This window comes from Manis pentadactyla, chromosome 4, assembly GCF_030020395.1.
Source record: "Manis pentadactyla isolate mManPen7 chromosome 4, mManPen7.hap1, whole genome shotgun sequence".
Taxonomy (NCBI): domain Eukaryota; kingdom Metazoa; phylum Chordata; class Mammalia; order Pholidota; family Manidae; genus Manis; species Manis pentadactyla.
The window spans coordinates 85,831,609-85,847,707 of NC_080022.1; the positions used below are offsets into that span (position 1 = coordinate 85,831,609).

The following is a 16,099-nucleotide window of genomic DNA, read 5'->3' on the forward strand; positions in this document are numbered from 1 at the left end:
ACTGAGGTGGCTCTCAAGTTCATGCACTATTTTTGCACGTGTGTGATTTTCATGGAATCCTAGAATTAGTATAGACTCCGTAGTCTGAAGGATTTGGGCTTGAATCTCAAGTCTCCTGCTGCTTGGACAGGTTAAATAGTCACTCAGAAGCCTATTTCTTCACCTATAAAATAAGGATAATAGCTATCATAACAAGGATTAAGCAACTACATTTCTTAGCACAGTTCTGGGCAGCATAGGCAGAGATTACTTTCAGTCTTGTGGAGGATTTTCCTCAATTTACAACTTTAAATACAACTATTAAAAGAACATTAGATAGAATGGCTATTTTAGTAACTTTGACAGTAAGAGTATAGATATATATTATTTAGAAGATTTGAACCAGGAATTAAAGTAGGTGGAGAGGCAGAAGCTTGACTTTAGTCCATTCCTGTTTGCACTCTCTGCTGTGAAATTGGAAATTTATCAGTTCTAAGCCAATGTTGTTGTGCATTGTTAAGTCCTCTATTAAATGTTAAATCCATGGGATTCGTTTGGTTTGACTTGAAAAATAGGCGGTTGCTACCCTCTCTTGAAAGTAGCATGCAAAGGGCTATCTGCTGCTTGCTCTTATCTCTGAAGTATCTCAGAACCTGAAAATCCAGTGGGGATTAGATCTTTTATGTGCAAAAAAGGGTAAACATTCTGAATCTGAACTTCAGTCTTTTCCAAATTTTTATTCCCCAAATCTAAAATAAAAATTGATAGCCTGCATGTGAAGATAATATTAAATAAATTTCAGCTCAAATTTAGTAAACTAGTACTGAATTGATGATGTATTACTTCACAACTTAAAATCAGTTTCAAGTCAGGAAAGAACGTGGGTGCCCCAGTCTAGTGACAGTTTCTCTGTACAGTGCTGAACACAAAGGGCTATGTTTGATGTGAGTTGTAACAATATGTATCTCTCACCTCAGTGCAAAACTTGATATCATGTCTTATGAATGATTCCATATTTTCCACACCTCTTCTACTTTCCATCAGAAGGTATGATTGAAAATGGAAGGTAAAATAAATCAGCTAAGCCATTTGGGGAGTTACTCAAAAAAGAGATTTCTAAATACAGAAAAATGAACTGCTTTGAAAAGCAGAAGAATGTCCTTATTTCCCTCATTGTCTGACTTTTCTTCTCAAAACATACAGAGGATAAGATTCACAAAGACATCCAGTGGGATGGGGAAAGGAGAGAAAATCCAACTAATAATAAAATAATGGGTTCCATTATTTCTGAACAATTAGTTCAGTGATTTATGATATAACTTACAAACTATTTCTCAGGCAATTGTAGTTTTAGCTTCTCATTATTTGTATTAGTCAATGGTGTATGTAGAGCACATGCCTTATTTGGGTATTTCAGTGGGTCCTTTAAGACAAACTCTCAGTAACCATTTCTTCTAGGATGTGATATTTATTGTTTCTCTTCAACACTAGGGCCTATATGCTGTGGGGAATTTTCTACCTAGTGAAGAGAGTATGTTTCAGCACAGAGAAGCCCTCAGGTCTCTGACAGACCTCAATCAAGACCCCAGCCGAGTTTTATCTGCTAAAAATGGTAGCAGCAGTGATGGAATTGCTCACACGGAAGGCATCCTCCATCGAAACCACAGAGATGGTAGCTCACTGACAAACCTTAAAAGGGCAAATGCTGATGTAGAAATCATCACTCCAAGGAGCCCCATGGGGAAGGAGAACATGGTTACCTTTAGCAACACCTTGCCTAGAGCCAATACCCCATCCGTAGAGGATCCTGTCAGAAGAAACGCCACCATTCATGCCTCTATGGATTCCGCTCGGTCCAAGCAGCTCCTCACCCAGTGGAAGAATAAGAATGAAAGTCGGAAGTTATCCCTGCAAGTTATAGAGACTGAGCCTGGGCAGTCCCCACCCAGATCCATAGAAATGAGGTCCAGTTCAGAGCCATCGAGGGTGGGGGTGAATGGAGACCACCATCCCCCTGGCAATCAGTACCTCAAGATCCAGCCTGGCACTGTCCCCGGGTGTAACAACAGCATCCCTGGGGGACCTAGAGTATCCATTCAGTCCCGCCCTGGGTCATCACAGCTTGTGCATATTCCCGAGGAGACACAGGAGAACATAAGCACCTCCCCAAAAAGCAGCTCTGCTCGGGCCAAGTGGTTGAAAGCTGCAGAGAAGACGGTGGCCTGCAATAGAAGCAATAGCCAGCCCCGAATCATGCAAGTCATAGCCATGTCCAAGCAGCAGGGCGTCCTCCAAAGCAGCCCCAAGAACACGGAGGGCAGCACCGTCTCCTGCACTGGCTCCATCCGCTACAAAACGTTGACCGACCACGAACCCAGTGGGATCGTCCGGGTCGAAGCTCACCCAGAGAACAACAGGCCCATCATACAGATCCCGTCCACTGAAGGCGAAGGCAGTGGCTCCTGGAAATGGAAAGCCCCTGAAAAAGGCAGCCTTCGCCAAACTTATGAGCTCAACGATCTCAACAGGGACTCAGAAAGCTGTGAGTCCCTGAAAGACAGTTTTGGTTCTGGAGATCGCAAGAGAGGCAACATTGATAACAATGAGCATCACCACCACGGAATCACTACCATCCGCGTCACCCCAGTAGACGGCAGCGAAATTGGTTCAGAGACACTGTCCATTTCTTCTTCCCGTGACTCAACCCTACGGAGGAAGGGCAACATCATCTTAATCCCTGAAAGAAGCAACAGCCCCGAAAACACTAGAAATATCTTCTACAAGGGAACCTCCCCCACACGGGCTTACAAGGATTGAGTGGTGGCATTGATCATTCGGGCTGCCCCCGAGAGTCCATGTGTTGATTCCACCTGTGCTCTGTTCCAGCAGATCGGGAAGCCTTCTCACCAAACTAGATTACGTACCATCAGCCCCAAATTCAGTGACTCTTGAGAACTACACTCAAGCTTGTAGATTTCACATTAAGGGGAGGGAAAAGCACAATGCAAGAACTTAATTAATGTGATAATGTGAAGAATCTTCTTAAGACCCATCTTCAAACTCAAAAGGTTTGCAGAGGGCAGTACTAAAACAAAATGGTTTACTTCAATGTATACTATTTAACTTCCTGAATGTGCCAACTTTAGGGATTTTTCTTTATAATTAGCTGTGGGAATCCGGAACACACGTTTTCCCTACAGCAGAGGCCATGCAGTATTATATATTCATTTTGCAGAATCTGCACCTAAAGCTCAATATGGTGGTGCTGATTATTGTAGTACATAGACCGTGTAAACTCTCAAATTCTATTTAGCTGTTAAATAGTGGTGTGCAATTCCTTGTCAAAGAAATGCTACTGTATTAAGAAGATGCTAGCTGCTTTGTGTTAGAGTTAGACACCCCGCAGCTTCTCTGTAGTGGCCCTGTCACAGTCAAAAATGAAAAGGTTTTGTGCATTTCTTCAAATTTATGCTTTCTTCAACAACAAAAATTGTGTAGGCATATTTTCAGTGAAAGGGAATAACTAGTACTTTTCTGCATAGTATTTTTTTGGTTTTTTGCTGCTTACTTTTTAGTAAAGTATAGGTACTGCTAATGAACAATCTGGTTTTTAGTGACTACATTTGCATAATTTTTTTAAAGATATTGTTTTAGAGGGTCTTCTGAAATTGTGATCATTTTTGCGTTTTATGGCTTCTCCTTTATTTATTGAATAAAAAAATTTTTTTGATGTTACAGGTATGTTCCCCTATTTTTAAAGCAAAAATAACAATTGATATTCCTTGAGCAAAATGTACTGTTGTGAATTTGGAAACAAGAAATATGAACCAAAACTTGACTTTGTAGGTTATTTTGCCAGCAATGTTGGTTAAGTCTACCTATCCAGCTGGCTTAGGTTGCTATCTTAACAAGTAACCCCAAAGTTCCATTTGGTTCTGATCATTAACTTTTTGATATCTCAATAACCACTAAATTAGATCTCAGTAGTTGGGTTTCACCTTCTTCCCTAAGATACTTTTGTTAGTTGGATATCAACCAGAAGAATCTAAAAAAAAAAAAAAAAAATGCAAATCGATATGTAAAGGTATCTCCCAGTGTAAATTAAGAATTTGTTTCTTCAAAATACCAAAATAGGGGCAGTTTCAGTGCTTAATGTGCAAACATCAGTTTTTGCTTCCTATCCTAAATGAAGCCTTTAACCTATGTCAAAGAAAACAAATATTATCAAGAAGAAGAAGATAAAAACAAAACATTTTGTGGTGTTTTTCCAACTTAAAGTTTATTTTTAAGTGGTTCTTCGAATTGAGTAGTAAGCCTTTTTTACGCCATTTCTTAACAATTCTAATATACAGTTGATTGCCAAGGGGATAAAAGGTAACATTAAAGCTGGTTGATCTGATCACAGTTTAGTTTTCAGTGAGAACAGTTGTTTAGGGATAAAGAGTGCTACATCATTATCAACTTCTACAGGAAAAGGGCAAAAATGTCTAAAGTAATCAACCTCCTAAAGCATTAGGGATTTAGCTGAAACCAGCAGAATTGAAAACTCTGGCAATAAAATACAGATTCAACTATATCCCTTTTGGCAATTTCCTTCTCAGAGAGGGGAGTGGGAGTAAAGAGTTGCCTTCCCCACTTCTCACCACCACCACCATCATGACACTCCTACTGGTGTTGCCAGTTTATAGAAAGAAAGGTGGACTGGTTCTAGTGCTCTGAAGAAAAAAAAAGCTGCAGCATTTCAGGTGCAGTATGATATTTCCTAATCTTTCCTATTTCTTAACAAAAGATTTTAAAGTACTTCTGTAGTCATTGAAGTTTTTTTTCTTTACATAAATATTGATATATTCTTTTTCTACTCGAAGTGCCAAAGGCTACCGTTTTTAATGACTTAAATTGTACCACATTGTTAAGGAAATATAATGATAGTCGCTAGATCTCAGACCTCTGCATGTATATTTGATAACACATCTTTTATAAAAAAATTACAAAAATATTTGTTTACATTCCACTGGTACCTTAATTTAAAATAAATGAGACTAACAGGTGGTATCTCTTCTTAGTGTTCTATTTATCGTATTTGCTAATGAGAATACTTCTTCCTGTGTTAGGCTGTGCTTTACTGATAAAACCAAGTATTGAATAAAGAGAGTTAATTATCTTTTTAAAGTAAATAAAATTATGAAAAAATATATAATATATATATATAAAGTATTGTGTTTAATAAAATGTTATGCAATGTTTTCCAAACCAATAAAGTTTGTAAAGTGCTATAATGTATTTTGTTAAGTACAGATCAAAGCTATTGTGTGAGTATATTGTGCTAACATCACAGAAATAAAGATTAGATTTCTTCATCAAACCTGGAGCCTTCTGTTTTTTTACTTCTTCAGAGTATGAATGGATAATAACTTGGCTTAAAGGAAAACAGCTGAAGAAATAAGAATGAATCAGAACTGCTTATATTCATAAGTGTTTAGTAGAAAGCGTGTGGCACTAAGAAAGGTTGTCAAACTATGACACAGTGTTTCCTTATCATTTAGAATTTTTATTTTATGCATATTAGTGGAGCTCTTTCAGATTTACTTAGACATAGATTTTTCACATATCAATGTTAGAGTATAAGAAAATATGAAAGAGTCAGGATCAATTGTTCTGAATCAATTTTTGACTAAGAATAGTACATGTACATGTTTGTCCAAATATTATTACCCTCTGTACCAACTTTTCTTAAAATGAACGCTCTACTATGAACTCCAGGTTTGCTTCCTAAGCCATTAACACCTGTTACTGCTGATACTCTACACATTTTCACTAGAGGGTATTAACACAAGTTTTCAGACCACAGTCAGGAGTTATCCTTTACTTAAATAACCCTTAAGTAGTTCATTGACTGAAATGTGAAGTTACCATTGTCCAGTAAGGCTACCAAGTTTATACAGTTGTCCAACAGCAACCAAGTTCATGCCTACCAGGCAACTGCATCATGATCGCCACCTGGCCAAGAGCCATTGTAAGATGCTATTAATTGTAGAAAACACACTGGTTTTAGAGATGTTAATATGTGGAAAAATTATGTATATCTTGTAATGATTGAAATGCAACATTAAATCTGGATCTTGACTTTTTTATCTCTAAAATGGGACATTCAGCTATATTATCCTTTGCTAAATTTCTATGGATTAGTATAATGTATTTTATCCAGAGAGCAAAAACTACTGACAAGAAAATAGACAATAAACTGCTGGTTTAAAATGACTAACGAATGAGTACTGTCATCTTGGACCACAAAATTAATATAAGCAAGCCAGTGGGTTTGCTAAGAGAACACATCAGCCATTTTACTACATAATATATCAAAATAGGTGATTTGTATACAAGTGCCTCTTATCCTAGTATTTTTCTTATGAAGTATCAGATGAATGGCTTCTGGGTTTTTTGTTGTTGTTGTTGTTGTTTTTATTGAAGGGTAATTGACAACAGTATTACATTACATTAGTTTCAGGTGTACAACACAGTGATTCAACATTTATATACATGATAATTCTAGGTACCAGCTATCACCATACCAAGTTGTTACAATATTTTGACTATATTCCTTATGCTATACATTACATCCCGGTTACTTATTTATTTTACAATTGGAAGTGTGTTTATATATATATATATATATATATATATATATATATATATACATTTTGTGAGGGCATCTCTCATATTTATTGATCAAATAGTTGTTAACTACAATAAATTTCTGTATAGGGGGGTCAATACTCAATGCACAATCATTAATGCACCCCAAGCCTAATTTTCGTCAGTCTCCAATCTTCTGATGCATAAAGAACAAATTCTTACATAGTGAATAAGTTACATGGTGAGCAGTGCAAGGGCAGTCATCACAGAAGCTTTCGGTTTTGTTCATGCATTATGAACTATACACAGTCAGTTCAAATATGAATATTCATTTGATTTTTAAACTTGATTTATATGTGGATACCACATTTCTCTATTATTATTATTTTTAATAAAATGCTGAAGTGGTAGGTAGATACGAGATAAAGGTAGAAAACAGAGTTTAGTGTTGTAAGAGAGCAAATGTAGATGATCAGGTGTGTGCCTGTAGACTATGTGTTAATCCGAGCTAGACGAGGGCAATAAACATCCATGTATGCAGAAGATTTCTCTCAGAACAGGGGGGGGAGGTTCTAAGCCTCACCTCTGTTGATCCCCAGTTTCTCACCTGATGACCCCCCTGCGACTGTGCCTGTCTTAGGTTGTTCCTCCCTTGAGGAATCTTACCCGTCTCTGGCTAACCAGTCATCTTCTGGGGCCATACAGGGAAATGTTAAGTTGGTAAGTGAGAGAGATGGCTTCTGGGTTTTATACTTAAGAAGCTATCATTAAGGGCCATAACATATCTGTCTTTTGCAGATCAAGTCTTTACTTGATATCTATAGGTATCAAAGGAAACATGGAAATATACATAATTCAAATAGTAATTTAATTAAAATAATATAATTGAAGGACATCAAAAGGAATTGAAATTATTTAACCTAAAAGGAAAATGTAACCTGGAAAATGGATAGTGGTCTGTTTGTGACTGGATATTTCATTTCCTTGGCCTACTGAATGTGTCTCGTGACTTTACTCTGTGGAAAGCTTCTAAAATGCTCTAAGGATCAAATGCTCCAGTTTGAAGAAAATATATATTTCTTCAACAGTGTACGATATTACAGGTAAAATTCAATTATAGAAAGCCCTAGTAACTATGCTTTCTAACTGCAAGAGAATATCTCAGTTAGTCCTCTGATATATAAACGACTGGTTTTACTCATTTACAATTGTTAGTAAATGAAGTCCCTAATTGTGTGTGTGTATGTGTGTGTGTGTGTGCACTATAGTCAATGATAAGGTGAACCTAGCACAATGGTAGTTCTGCCTCTAATTTTATTTAATGAACTTCCTGAGTCCCCATTTTATCTCCTCTAATCCCCCTCCTTCAGATTTTCAGTCATTGACTATGAAAAAAATCAATCTAAGCTCTAATGTTAGCTTTTTAAAATAGTACAACTGACAAGTAGATGAATGAATTTGAAGAAGAAAAAAAACATGAATATTATATGCATAGAAAGTCCCTTTTTCCCTTAATTACTTCACGATACTTTATTACTTACTATCTCCTAGAAAGAAAGCTAGATATTCTCTATACTAGGAACTCTTTCTGCCTATGCTATGGTTTGTACTTTCCAGCCTGTGATGTCCCTCTGAGAAAAGATACGTCATCTTTGAGTATTAGGAGAATCTAATTCACCCACTCCCAGCTCAGTCTTTCCCATTCTGCATCTAAATTAAATAATGAAAGTTACATCCACAGACATTGCAGGAGGTATCAAAAGAGGTATTTTCAAAAATTAACTCAAAATGGGTCAGACTTAAGTGTACAGTGTAAAACTGTAAAACGTTTAATAAAAAACGGGAAAATCTTCACGAGCTACGACTAGGACTAGCTACTGTTAGATATGCAGTTTGCAAATATTTTTTTTGTCTGTAGTTTATCTTTTATCCTCTTAACAGGATCTTTTGAAGAGCAAACATTTTACATTTTAATGAGATCCAATTTATCTTTTCTCTTTATGGGCCATGTTTTTAAAGTCAAATCTAAAATGTAAAGACTAAATAGTGAAACAATAAAATAAAAACACAGATATGAACAGACATTTTACCAAAGAGGATATACACATAGCAAATAAGTACATAAATAGATGTTCAAGATCATTAGCCATTTGGGAAATATAAATTAAAACCACAATGAGAATGATTAAAATAAAAATAGTTATTGATAATACCCAATGCTAGTGAAGAAATACTAGATTGCTTATACATTGTTGGTGGGAATATAAAATGGTATAACTACCATGGAAAACAGTTTGGCTTTTTCTTAAAAAATAAAAAAAAACTAAGCACACACGTATCATATAGTCCAGGAATTACATACTTGGACATTTGTCACACAAAATCAAAACCTATATCTACATAAAAGATGGTATTCTTCATCTCACTTTTATTAATAATAGGCAAAAACTGGAAACAACCCAGATGCTTTCCATTGTGAATTATTATATAACCATACCCTGGAGTACTACTGATCAATAAACTAACTATTATATAACCATATCCTAGAATACTACTGAGCAATAAAAATGGATGAACTATTGATACACATGACTTGAATGGATCTCCAGGGACTTATGATGAGTGAAAAAGCCCCTACCAAAAAGGTTACACACTGTATGATTCCATTTCACATAGCAATACAGATGTAAACAGCCTGTATTTGGAGAATTGGCTTTATCATCTCTTTAATAAATAACTTCCAAAGTTGCCATAGTTGTCATGGTTTCACAGCAAGAGTGGGATAGGAGAGAACAAGTCAAGGATAGTCAGCTTTGTCTGTAAGAAGGAGACATGAAGTTGCATCTGTTACATATAATCTATCCATTTGGCACAAATTGGATTTCCATACTGCAAGAGAGGCTGGGGAATGTAGTCTCTAGCTGAGTGGCCCTGGGCCCAGCCTAAAGTATATGTGTTCTCTAGTTAGAGAGAAAAGGAAGAGAATAGTTCCTGGGGGCTGGTGATCAGTCTCTGCCATGCCAGCTTCAAGACCCTTCTCAACAAGACTTCCAGACCCTTACGTTCCACTATGTCTTCACACAAACCTATTGCTGCAATAAACTTGGTTTCTTCATTAATGCGTGAATGTGTATTTTTAATTCTTTTTCTGGAAAGTCTTTCCTCACCTTTTTAAAAATCTCCTTTGTCCTTCAGGGCTAAATTTCAATACTCCTTTATTTGGAATTTTTCCTTTAGTCCAATTTTAAGACTGGAAGGGACTTGAGATATCACTCATCCTTTTAGGTATAATCACTGTAATTACCTATGTTTCACAGATGAGGAAAGTAGGACACACAAGAAGTGATTTACTCAAAATCACAAAACTGTAGGTGTCAGGAAGACACTGAAGGCAGGGAACAACTAGCTTCTGTTTATTTTTTAATTCCTAATGTTTAGCACATCACCCACTACATAGGTTGGATACTCAAGAAACATTTGAAATGAATGCATAAACTATTCTGACACCAGAGAGGGTACATTTTTCAGAAGGGCTAACCTAATCTATCCTTTTGAGAATATTTATAGATCCTTGTTCTGCATGACCAATGTATTCACTTAATCACACAGTTTGAACTATTAATCAATTTGATTACCAAAGCATTGAATATTTAATAGACACTAAATTGGAAGCTTCTTATAAGCAGCTCCTAGCTCAATAGGTGCTCAATAAATATAATAGCTGAATGAGTACAGTATGTTTTATCTACTATGAGTGAAAAAAATTATGAAAATAAGTAAATAATAGAATTTATTACATACAGGAAAGTTTGAGGGGATTTGGAAGCAAAATTAATGGTTGTCCATTTGATTGTTCCCTGAAATTCCACAGTTCTCAGAAATCCTCTCCAAGACTCTTGTAGCCAAATGCATGTTAGTTCTGATTTTTTTCCCTTTTTCTTACTTGAAGCATCTTTTTAAAATGTTGACATAGTGTAAGCCAGATTTCTTGGAACAAGCTGTCTCCTCACAATAGACATGATTTTGCAACATTTGTTTGTTCAAATGGTTCCACCTCCACAGTAATCTCTGTGGAGGCAAGTGCCAATGAAAAGTACCTACTTATTCTAGCATTGAAAAGAACAGAAAGCCTTCTGTATAGGCAGCATTCACTGTTATTTTTTTAATTCAAAATCAGATATTGGAGTACAAAGAGACTACAGTTATTTCTTTATATCTGGCATGTCCTCTGGCCTCTTATTCCTATACAATTTGCCACGAGGATATCATAGTTTTTTCTAAATTTATGGAGTAGTGAGAGTCTTTGGGGTCAAGGTGACAAATACTCAAATTTTAGCTCTATCTACGTTGTGCCTCAATTTTCTTATCTGTATAATAGGGATAATAATTTAGGGCTGTTATGGAGATTAAATGAATAAATATAAGCAAAGTGTTTAAGACATGTGGCAGCATTAGTTGTTATTCTTAGTCAGTGTTATGTGACTTCTTCATCTCTCATTCTCACCTTTCCCTAGAACCAAAGATACAACTGCCTACTTGACCAAAACCTCCACTTAAGTATTTATATTCAAATTTTAACATTTTCAAAATACATTTCCCAATTTATATTCCAAAATTTATTCCTCCACCTTAGTAATAGCAAATTATCTACCCCCACTATGTTTGTTAAAGCAGAACATCTAAACTATATACTTAATCCATTCCTTTCCCTTACCATTCCCTTCTAAGCCAAGTTTCATCAGGTCTTCCTCCAAAATGTATCCCAACACTGACCCCTGTGCTCCCATCCTCACCGCCTTTAACTTGGCTAGATCACTGAACTCTTGATCCTCCCCTCTAGGAATAAGGCTTTCATTTTTGGTCCCCTGCAGTCCATTCTACATGGCAACTAGAATAAACTTCTGAAAGACACAGTCAAATCAGATCTTCTAAACTTCTCCAAATGGCTTATGGAAATCCAGGTTCTAAAAACATGAAAACTTCAGACATGGGTATCTAGTCCCCTTCATTAGCAAATAGAAGTTTCTTGATGAGAGAACCCCAAACTTCAGTGATTTTACTTATGAGGTGGAGAAAGTAGAATGAACTCAATTTGAGCAGAGGACCTACTGACAAAAGACTGTACCTGTTACTGCTACTTCAACATTATCTATGAGGTCCCACGATGTCTAGTGACTTCAATTAATCCAAATAAAGTCACCTCTAGCATTATTGACACCCCAAAATAATTATTTTATTTATTCAATTGGTAGATATTATTCACATTCAGTGTGTGTCTATGTTCCAGACACTTCATTAGATTGAAATATTTCCATGTCTCATCATAGTGATGAGAAATATGTTTTTAAAAATCTCAAAATTTCTTCTGTTGTTTTATTTGGGAAGACAAACAAAACATTTTGTATCTTAAAACCACTGTATAAATACCTCTCAATATATGCCAAGTCATAGCATTATAAATATCAAACTCTTCTTCCTACATGTAGCAAGATAAAAATTTAAACCCTACATACAAATGTGTGCAACAAGACAGAATACCCTTTATTCCCCCAGTACTGTTCTCAATATGCTTTGGTGTCCTCTCATCTTTTATTCTATCCAAGTAGATAAGATGGCTTCTGGGAAAAGGGCGAAACTAGTGTATCCAGGTAGCGGTAGGGTTTCTAGTGACTAGTCCTTAGAGTGAGCCTGTGTTTTGTTCTGAGCCTTCAACTAGCTTACATGGCAAAGTCAACTGTACTTCTTGAAACTAATGCTTAAGTGGGAAGCTAGGAAATTTGGGGTCTGCTCTTTTACGGTGCTGGGTCCCAAAGTCGTCCTTCACTGACTTGGACCCACCTCTCTACTGGGTGAATTTCAGATTCTCTGAGTCTCAGTCATATCTTCTCTTCCACTCTGGGTGAGGCCATGCTACTATGAGGTCATCTTCCTCACCTGTCTCCACAGAAGTTCCGCAGGCCCACAGCTCAGCTCTCTTTTATCTTTCTACTGAGCATATATAGGAACTTCTGTTGCTTACATGCCCCAGGGAAGCCAGACCTCATGGGGCACTTTCTCTGGCTTTCACTTCATTTTCTCTCCTGCACCAGAAATTTCCAACCAAACACTGCCCCTCAAGGTTATAAATACTGTAAAGGGGTGGGGAAGAAAAGTATAAATGAAAATGTCATTCAATATGGTAGGATGTGTAATTGGGAGACAAAGATGGGAGTGGTCACTCCTCTCTTAGATTCTTTTTAACTGTTAGAAACCATGAGACATAAATTCTTGTATGAAATAAGACCATTTGTGAAAAATTCAGAATCAAGGCAGTGTCATTATAACTGTTCATATGTGACTATTTCTGAAACTGGAAGGTTGATGATTTTCTTATCTTAGGGAAAGAATTCATCATAAACTGTCCCTTATTCCAACTGAGGTAGGTTCTCTACTGCTGCTGGACATACAAGAATTAGGACAGATACTAAGAAAAAAAAAGAGAGACAGACGGAGAGACAGAGAATTCTCACCACACCATTAGAAATCTGACCGCTATAGTGAAAAGCCATGTCTTGGAATTTCTGATTAATTAATTTTTTAAAAATTTGAGCCCCATGAAGGCTCAAATAAATGAATTGCTGATAAATAGCCACAGGAGTCAATGTCAGCACAAAATGGATGACTTCCTTAAAGAGTTTAATTGAAGAGATTTGGGATGAAGGGTTGATTTACAGAGATATGAGCAGGGTTCAGAGGACCAGCAAGGGGTGTAAATCACACAGTAACTAGTTACAGCAATAAATCATTACTTCCCCAAAGCCTAAAGAGAACATGGATTCCAGTACTACTGATGGTGCTGGGCTCCAGCTGGTGGAAATTAATCAGCTCCACAAAGCCTCTACACTTAACCTTTCTTTCCACTGCTTGACTGTATGCATTGTTATTTACATTTTTTATAGTAAATGTCACGGATTGAATTTGTGCCTCCAAAATTCATATGTTGAAGTTCTACCACCTGTCACCTCAGAATCACCTCAATTGTCTACTACAAAGCTACAGTAATTAAAACAACTTGTTCTAGCACAAGAACAGACCCATAGATTAATGGAAAAGAACAGAGAGCCCAGATATAAACCCATGCATATACGGCCAATTTATATATGATAAAAGAGCCATGAATATACAATGGGAAAAGACAGTCTCTTCAACAACTGGTGTTGGCAAAACTGGACAGCTACATGTAAGGGAATGAAACTGGATTACTGTCTAACTTCATACACAAAAACTCAAAATATACCAAAGGCCTGAATAAAAATCATGAAACTGTAAAACTCTTGGAAAAAACATAGGCAATAATTTCTTGAATACAAGTGTGAGAAATTTTTTCCTAGACACATCTCCTTGGGCAAGGGAAACAAAAGAAAAAAATCAAGTGGGACTACATCAAACTAAAAAGCTTCTATACAGCAAAGGACACTATCAGCAAAACAGAAAAGCATCCTACAATATGGAAGAATATATTTGTGAATGACTCATCTGATAAGGGGTTAACATCCAAAACATATAAAGAACTCATATGTCTCAACACCCAAAAAACAAATAACCCAATTAAAAAATGGGTGGAGGACCTGAAGAGACATTTCTCCAAAGAAGAAATTCAAATGAACAACAGACACATTTAAAGATGCTCCACATCGCTAATCATCAGGGAAATATAAACTAAAACCACAGTGAGATATCACCTCACACCAGTTCGAATGGCCACTATCTAAAAAACAAAAATAAAAAATGCTGGCAAGGATGCCGAGAAATGGGAACCCTCCTACACTGTTGGTGGGAATGTAAATTGGTGCAACTACTGTGGAAAGCAGTATGGAGGTTCCTTGAAAAACCAAAAATAGAAATACCATTTGATCCAGTAATTCCACTCCTAGGAATTTACCCAAAGAAAGCAAAATTCCTCAATCAAAAAGATATATGCACCCCTATGTTTATCGCTATGCTATTTGCAATAGACAAAATATGGAAGCAACCTAAATGTCCATCAGTAGATGAATGGATAAAGAAGGGGTAGTACATATACACAATGGAATATTATTCAGCCATAAAAATAAAATAAACCTTACCATTTGCAACAACATGGATGGATCTAGAGGGTATTATGCTCAGTGAAATATGCCAGGCAGAGAAAGACAAATGCCATATGATTTCACTTATTTGTAGAATATAAAAACAAAGCAAAACAGAATAAACAAAGTAGCATTAGACTCACAGACACTGAGAAATAACTAGTGGTTACCAAGGGGAAGGACAAGGCAGGTGCTAGTGGGGGGAATAAAAGGGCACAATAATGCACAATCACAATATAAGTTTTCACGGGGACTGTTGAATGATTGTGATGTACATTTGAAACCAAAATAAGATTGCATATTAATTACACTTCAATAAAATAAAAGAATTACCTTGTTTGGAGATTGTCTTAACAAAAAATCAAGTTAAAGTGAGTTCATTAGATGGGTCCTAATCCAGTATAATTGGTGCCCTTATAAAAAGGAGAAATTCGGACACACACATATATATATAGAATGAAGACAACATGTAGAGATTTAAGGAGAAGATAGCCATCTACAAGCCAGGGAGAGAGAGACCCCTGGAAGATCCTTCCCTGATAACGCTCCCAGGAAAACAACCCTGCCAACATCTTGATCCTAGACTTAAGCTTCCAGGACTGAGAGTTAATAAATTCATGTTGTCTAAAACTCCCAGTTTGTTCTAGAATCACAGTGGCCTACATTAACTTCTTGTCACCATCAAGGACTGTTGGACCAGGTGACAATCCAATACTGTTCTTTGTAACATAAGTTTAGTGGAAAGATTCAGGAAAGGCAATATTCTTGTTTCTGTGCTGTTCTTTTGTTCTCCACACTACCATATATGAGTCTATGTGAATGTATCCACATAAACATAAGAAATGATAAACAGATAAAACTTTGTGCTAAAAATTATCTATAATTAAAAAGAATCTGAAGTCAAACTTCATAAAAGTCCATCATTTTCTCAGTTTCTTACTTTGCTTCTATTTCTTTATAATTGAAAGCACCTTACCTTTTTTCCTAATCTCTGTTGAGCAAATCTCTAACTCATCTCCTACTGACAAGAGTGAGCTTCACCTAATTCCATCTACTTTTTCTTTAATTCTGTCTAGGTAGTAGAATAATATCCTAGGAAGAGAGGTTCTGGAAAAAGTATGTACCCAAGTTCCACCAAGAAATTTAAATCTGGATCCTTTGAGATTTCCCGATCAGGATAAGCTGCACATAGAACCCTTGATTCCTACACCAGTTAACTAGTGACTCAATCTCTCTCTTGTGATTTGCTGTCCTTCATTTCCTTCCTAAGATTCACTATCTCAGCTTTCATCCTCTTATGACTCTGAGTTTTGTACCTTTTCTTCTCAGAGAAGACTTCTTTATTTCTTGATATTCAAAAATGAGTGATTAGTTTTCAT

General features: G+C 36.4%; 1 protein-coding gene across 1 annotated transcript in view; it reads left to right on the forward strand.

Moving 5' to 3' along the window:
• Positions 1–4,054, forward strand: part of PLPPR4 (phospholipid phosphatase related 4) — a 47,617-nt gene extending 43,563 nt beyond the window's left edge. The window contains exon 7 of the mRNA XM_036883883.2: positions 1,471–4,054. Coding sequence (XP_036739778.1) covers positions 1,471–2,796 — 1,326 coding nt within the window. The 3' untranslated portion in view covers positions 2,797–4,054. The remainder of the gene's footprint in view (positions 1–1,470) is intronic.
• Positions 4,055–16,099: the final 12,045 nt, after the last annotated feature.